This window comes from Chrysochloris asiatica, unplaced genomic scaffold, assembly GCF_000296735.1.
Source record: "Chrysochloris asiatica unplaced genomic scaffold, ChrAsi1.0 scaffold00052, whole genome shotgun sequence".
NCBI classification, from domain to species: Eukaryota; Metazoa; Chordata; class Mammalia; order Afrosoricida; family Chrysochloridae; genus Chrysochloris; species Chrysochloris asiatica.
The window spans coordinates 18,832,393-18,839,489 of NW_006408570.1; the positions used below are offsets into that span (position 1 = coordinate 18,832,393).

At 35.3% G+C, this 7,097-nt stretch overlaps 1 protein-coding gene across 1 annotated transcript in view; it reads left to right on the plus strand.

Annotated features, from left to right (window-relative positions):
* The window catches only part of USP34 (ubiquitin specific peptidase 34), a 307,094-nt gene that overhangs the window by 133,005 nt on the left and 166,992 nt on the right, over window positions 1-7,097 (plus strand). The window contains 4 exon segments of the mRNA XM_006862984.1: window positions 2,124-2,278; window positions 3,203-3,316; window positions 5,815-5,914; window positions 6,055-6,214. Of these exon segments, the coding sequence (XP_006863046.1) occupies window positions 2,124-2,278; window positions 3,203-3,316; window positions 5,815-5,914; window positions 6,055-6,214 (529 nt within the window).

The following is a 7,097-nucleotide window of genomic DNA, read 5'->3' on the forward strand; positions in this document are numbered from 1 at the left end:
TGTTGTGGATTATTTCATAAGCACAACGAACCATGTCTGATTTGCAAATTATTTGTCACATAATCAACTGTCACTCATCTGTTAAACAGAATCATTTCATGTGCACACTGAATGGTGTTGTGTTATCAGCCATGGGTATGAATGCATGTTTTCATATATAGCCAGAGTGTGGATAATTTTTGACTCATCTTCATATAATTGTACCAAATATGTTAATTCTATTGACTTGTGAGATATGATTGAACCATCTCTGAATACACTTCTGTTTTGTCATATTTGGTTGTTGGGTACTGCTGAGTCAATTTCAACTTGTAGTGACTCTGTATGACAGAGTAGAACTGCCGCTTAGGTTTTCTTAGGCTGTAATCTTTTGGGGAGATCTGCAGGCCTTTATCTGACTTTGAACATCCCTATACAGAGTTTCTGAGACTAAATCCTTACACAATCAGAAAGTTTCCTCCCATGGAGCAATTCATGCATTTGAACTGAACTGTCAGCCTTGGTGGTTAACAACCCAGTGCCTAACCCACAGTGCCACCAGGGCTTCTTATTTTATCATGTTGCTAAGTGAATATTTTCAAGCTTTTGTTGTTTTTGTGTTTCCATATTGTAGAATGTCATGTACTATTTTTTTATTTTTTTTTGTGAATTATGTGATAGTATACATGGAAGAATATTAGTTTTACATTCATCCTATGGCATATTGTTTCATTGCCATGGTTACAATCCCTTCCATGCATCATTAACTAAGTAAAGATTATTCCCTATAAGCCTGCGCCCCAGTCATCAGCACCTCTCCCTCTCTGAATCTAAAGTCTCCAGCTGCTCCATCTCTCCACATCATCGTCTCTTCCTCCATCTCAGGCATCACTGTTTCTCTGGGTAGGGTCCTGCTCTCCGCTCTTTTCCTTTGATGATTCCAGGGACCTCTGCTCCTAGACTGCAAAGTCAGAATGTCATGTACTTTTACAATATCTTTATGTTCCTTCAATTTCTGGGCTACCAGTCAGATCCTGGAATCTCGTATAATACGCTATCTTAGAGTATTATAAGTGGGTTCTCTAGAGGGGCAAACTAGTGTGTATACATACATAAAAGGTTTATTTCAGGGAAATAGCTCATGAAGTTCGGGAGACTGGAAGGTCCAAAATCTGTGTCAGGTGTAAGGCTGGAGGCTTCTCCTGACTCACATGATTTCAGTGACTTATTATCCTTAAATTTGTATGGTAGGCAGTAAACTGCTGGCTCACTGGATTGTAGAAATGGGTGAATCCAAAATCTTTAGTTAACATTATGTAATTTGCATAATACCTGCCAAACCACTGAGAAACATGGTCTAGCAAGTTGACATGTAACAGTAACTGTCACATATGCTTTAGAAGTCTCTGTCATTTTTATATTTTTGTAGCCATTACTGTGGTCTCTTTTATACGTATCCTTAACTGCTCTGAATCCTCAAACCTTAGAATTGACCGCTCAACTTTTGGGATTACCTCGCAATAATCATATTTTTTGTAATACAACCTCTTTTCATATTTTAAGGAGAATATTTTCAGACCAAATGGCTTTTTTAATATACTTTTAAGTTGTGTGCTTTTAGTGATTGGAGTCCTGGTGTGACGCTGTAGGATAAGGACTGGACTGCAAGATTGGTTTGAACTACAGGGTCTACGATTCAAACTCACTAACTGCACTTCAGAAATAGTAGACAGCGTTGCTGTGAGTTGTTATCGACTCGAGGGTACTTCACAACAACAATAATTTATCAAACAGAAAGGCACAGGAAGAATTGAGTTACTGTGGTAGTAGTACATATTTTAAATAAATAAGTTACATGTGTGTATACATGTAAACACTTAAAAGACTATCTGTAATTGTTTTTAATATTATTATTGTTAAATGCCGTCGAGTCAGTTCTGACTCATAGTGACCCTTTAAAATTAGCTTCTGAGGCTTTAAATCTTTAGAGAAGCATAAACCCTCATCTTGTTTCCCACAGTGCAGCTGGTAGATTTGAACTGGTGACATTAGGTTTATCAGCCCAGCTCCTAATATACTATATTGCCACACCTTTTTAAAAATATAATTAATGAAATATAAAACTTGTTGGTTTGTTTGTGTAGGATTAAGTTTAGAACAAGTCGACATTTTATGGCATTGCTTAGTAGAAGATTCTGAATGTTATGATGATGCACTCCATTGGTTTTTAAATCAAGTTCGAAGTAAAGATCAACATGCTATGGGAATGGAAACCTATAAACATCTTTTCCTAGAGAAGGTAATTTTATTTCTTGACAATTGTATTGTTATCTCAAATTACCTTTTTGTCTATTGAAATTGAACTCTATAATGTTCCTTTTTTCTTTGCATGTATAATTTAAAAAAAAATAGACGATGTATGCTTTTTAAAAAATTTTCTTCCTGAATATGTGTGTATGTTTATATATATGAATATTTTAGAGTTGGAAAATGTTTTATTTCTTAACTAACACACTTAAACTTACAGTAATTAGAATAACTCTTTAAACCAACACTTATTTGAAATATATGGGGTTTCTTATTTTTTGTTTGTACTGTCTTTAAGTCTGCAAGTACATTGTGTTCCAATATTCAGGGCATCCATTGTGATCCATTGTTCAGGAAAGTACACACACCAGAAGTGTGACAGCTGTATTCTGCTACTTTGCCTCAGTTAATTGACTGAGCCAATCTTCTGGGCCAGTCGTCAGATTGTAAAGATAGTAGTCAATCTCCACATTCTTAGGATAGCTTAAGAAAGGGGGCATTATCATGCTAGGAAAGACATTCTAATATCCAGTTTTTGTTCTGCTTTATCAGATACTACAGTTTGCAGGTGAAGTCTTTCCTAAATAAATTGAACCAGTTATTCCAGTTTTCTTAATCATTTGTACCTTTATTCCAGATAGAATTTTGAAAAACCAACAATAGTAAAGCAATAATTTAAGTATGCTTACTGTTTTTTTATCATAAAGATTATATACGGCTCTGACATTTTCTCTGTAGTTGAATTGAGTATATATATACACACAAGTTATATATAATATGTAATATACAGGTTTTGATAAATACAAGTGAAATCACTTCAATAAATCCAAGGTAAAACTACAGATAGATTAATTTAGCATATTCAGTAAATATCCCACTAAACTGGCTTTAATTTTTTTTTTTTTTTTTTTTAAAGATGCCCCAGCTAAAACCTGAAACAATTAGCATGACGGGCTTAAACCTGTTCCAGCATCTCTGTAATTTGGCTCGATTGGCTACCAGTGCCTATGATGGTGGTTCAAACTCTGAGGTAGGCATTTGGATTTGATATGGTAAAATTTTCTCTTTATTACGCAACTTAGAAGACCTAGTTATTACTTTAAAGAACTAAGGTGCTCCTGACCTAAGCCATGTTATTTTCAGTCGCCTCATTTGCATGTGAATGCTCGGCACTTATTAAGGAAGACTGAACAACAATTGATGCCTTTTAATTCAGTGTTGCTGAAGACTATTAAATAGACTATATGCCATAAGAACAAATAAATACTGAAATAAGTACAACCAGAATGCTCTATTGAAGCAAGGATGGCAAGAATTTGTTTCATGTACTTTGGACAAACATGTTATCAGGAAAGACCCCCACTAAAAAGGACATCAGAAATGAAGAAGCCCTTCAGTGAGATGGATTGACACAGTGGATGCAGCAGTGGGCTGAAACGTAGCAATGATTGTATGGTATGGATGGTGCCAGGACCAGGAAGTGTTGTTGCTGTTTTACATAGGGTTGCTATGAGTTGAAAGTGATTTGAAGGCACCTAATAACAACAATACTCTTATGTCCAAGGGATCTTCAGAAAGTATTTGTAAAAATTCTATCTTTTAATTTCATTTTCCCACACATTTTTTGAGGTTTCTGCATAGTCCACCAAATTTTACCCTTTGCAACTATGAAAACTGTTATTCTTAGGGGTTGGTTCTAAAAAATTTCAAACCAAGTTTTTGTAAGTTTCCATTACCAAAGATAACTTTGGTTTTTTTTATATGGGTTCCTTGATTTATATAGAATCGACCATAAATTGTGTTTTTTTTTTTTTTAGTGTCCCCTAAAAACTCCTAGGAATCCTGGTGTGGCGCTGTGGTTTAATGCGCCAGACTGCAAAGCCGTTTGAACCACAAGGTTGGCAGTTCAGGCTCACCATCTGCTCCTAGGAAACCCAATATTGGGTCACTGTGAGACGGAACTGACTCAATGGCACTTAATAACAACAGAAGCTCCTAGCTAGTACATTATGTCAGGTAGCAGGTTGATTTTTCTATAATCTGATTCTCTGGCCATTTGTGGTATATAAGCGTTTAGTTATTCTTGGAAAATTAGACTACAGTTACCTGTGGTAACTTTCTGTTCTGGAATATAATCTAACTAATTCAACTCGTATCATGAGTCATTATGATCATTTCACAAGTTTGAGTTGTTATTGGCGGTTTCTAGGTTTTGTTTTGACTCCTGGTGTGGTGGTGTAGGATCAGCACTGGACTTCAAACCACAAGGTTGGCAGTTTAAACCCACCACCTGCTCCTCAGAAACCCTATATAGGGTCGCTATGAGTCCTGACTGACTTAATGGTACTTTACAACAACAAAGTTTTGTTTAAATGCCTGATCCTTGGATTCTTTCAGCATAGTCTTACTGAACATTTTACTAGATTAATAATAGCTTTGATTTATGTGGTGTTCATTCATATTTTTTCATTGGTTTTCTTTAGAAGTTTCTGCAGTTAGCATGAGAAAGAAGAAAAGTCAATCTGTATGATAAAGAGTAATTTGATTTTTTATCTAGAATGTTTCCTTTGGTACCTTTCTGTTGCCTTTTTTTTTTCTTGTTGAAGCAATTCTGTTGAATTTTTTGGTTATGTGTTGTTGCTAAATGCCATTGAGCTAGTTCAGACTCACAGTGACCCTGTACGGGGTTTCTGAGGAGTGATGTAGGTAGGTTTGAACCGCTCGCTGGCCTTGCAGTTTGCAGTCTAGTCAGTGCTTATTCTATAGCGCCACACCCATTATTTTGTGTTGTTTGTGTTTAAGTCCGATCCAACTTAGGTTGTTGTTATGTGCTGTGGAGTCGTTTCCAACTCATAGCGACCCTGTACAGGGTTTCCGAGGCTGTAAATCTTTATGGGAGCAGAAAGCGTCATCTTTCTCCCATGGAACAGCTGGTAGTTTCAAACTGCTGACCTTGCGGTTTGCAGCCCGATTCTTAATAACTAAGTTTCCAGAGCTCCTTGATCCAACTTACAGCAACCCTGTATAGGGGTTCTGAGGAGGCACTGGTGGATTTGAACTGCCAACCTGGTTCATAGTCCAGTGCTTATCCTACAGCACCACACCAGGTGTCCCATCCTCTCCCCCCCCACACTTTATTATACTATAATAAATTTCAGTTTGGTAATTTAAGACAACTGAACAGAGTTTGATTACCTAAGAAGTAGCCATCCACTAATTCTGAGATAATACTGCATTTTTAGGAGATGTTGATTAACAGTGTAGATGTTCAGCCAGCTATCAGAATGGTCTTTCTTTACCCTGATGAACTTTTGAGAACTTTCACTCTCTCCTTTTTTATTGTTATTAATTAAAACATTATCTTTGTCATCTCATAACATGATAAGTTTAAGTGAGAACTTGCATTGGCATATTATTTTAATTTTCTGGGAATACCTGAAAGCAGTAACTTTGACAAGCCTTATTAAGTTGTGGTGTATCATATGGTTTTAGTGTCCTTATTGATGTGGTGATATTTTTTTCCCTTAGCTGTGTGGTATGGACCAATTTTGGGGCATTGCTTTAAGAGCGCAATCTGGTGATGTCAGTCGAGCAGCTATTCAATATATTAATTCCTATTATATTAATGGTGAGTAATTTGAAAATAGTGTCAAGTATGCAATTTTTTTATGTGACAGGTTTTTTTTTTTTAAAGTATAGTTGTTGTTTTTTTTAATGTAGTTGTACTAGAATGCTTGATTAATAAAGATGTTAACATCTGGCTTTCAGGTAAAACGGGTTTGGAGAAGGAGCAAGAATTTATTAGTAAGTGTATGGAGAGTCTTATGATAGCTTCTAGCAGTCTTGAACAAGAATCACACTCAAGCCTCACTGTTATAGAAAGAGGACTACTAATGCTGAAGACACACCTGGAAGCATTTAGGAGAAGGTAAATTTCTTTATCCAACATTGTTAGAGTGACTAAGTCTTTAAAAAATTCTGTTATTGAAGATATGTCCAAAATTACTGTTGAAATCAGGTTTAAACAAAGTTTTCTTGGGGTCAAGTAGAAAGTATAATTTACCAAAAACAAAGAGGTCAGCCATAGAAGTAGTTTCTTCAGCCAGAACAGGCCGTATACCACTAATAAAAATTTCACTAGAACTCTCACCAAAAACATCAAATAATAACAGTCATTTGTTTCATTTGCTGTTTTCTTGTTTTTCCTTTTTCCTTCCCAGAATAGGAGATAGTATTTTAATTTTGTATTTCCGTTTACCATGGAAATTTGACAAAAATTCTGTGTTAATGAATAGCTGTATAATTAATTTAGACATACCCTGTGTAATACAGAAATAATGCAAATTAACACTTATGAATATATTGGCTGAAATGAAAATAAGTAGGTAAGTTTGACTGTTAAAAAGTCTTTATGAGTAAATGTAAAAATACCAATACCTCTTGAAAAAAAGATGTTGAAATTAATAGTTTCTTTCAGCTTCAGGTCTTAGTTGATATTGAAGAGACTATTCAAATGATATATATCTATACACACACACACACAACACATTTTAGGTCATTTATTATAATTTCTTATCAAAGAAATTTTTAATGTTTTCGTCAAGAATAATTCATGATTTTTTTTTGTTTTTTAAGGTTTTTATTGTGAATTCAATGAACGTTTACAGGGCAGATCATTAGTTTCACATTCAACAAATCATACACCTTATTTCATTACAATGATTATAATCCCCTCCAGTGTAGTGGTTACGAATCGGGCTGCTAATCTCAAGGTTGGCAGTTCGAAACTACCAGCTGTTCCGAAGGAGAAA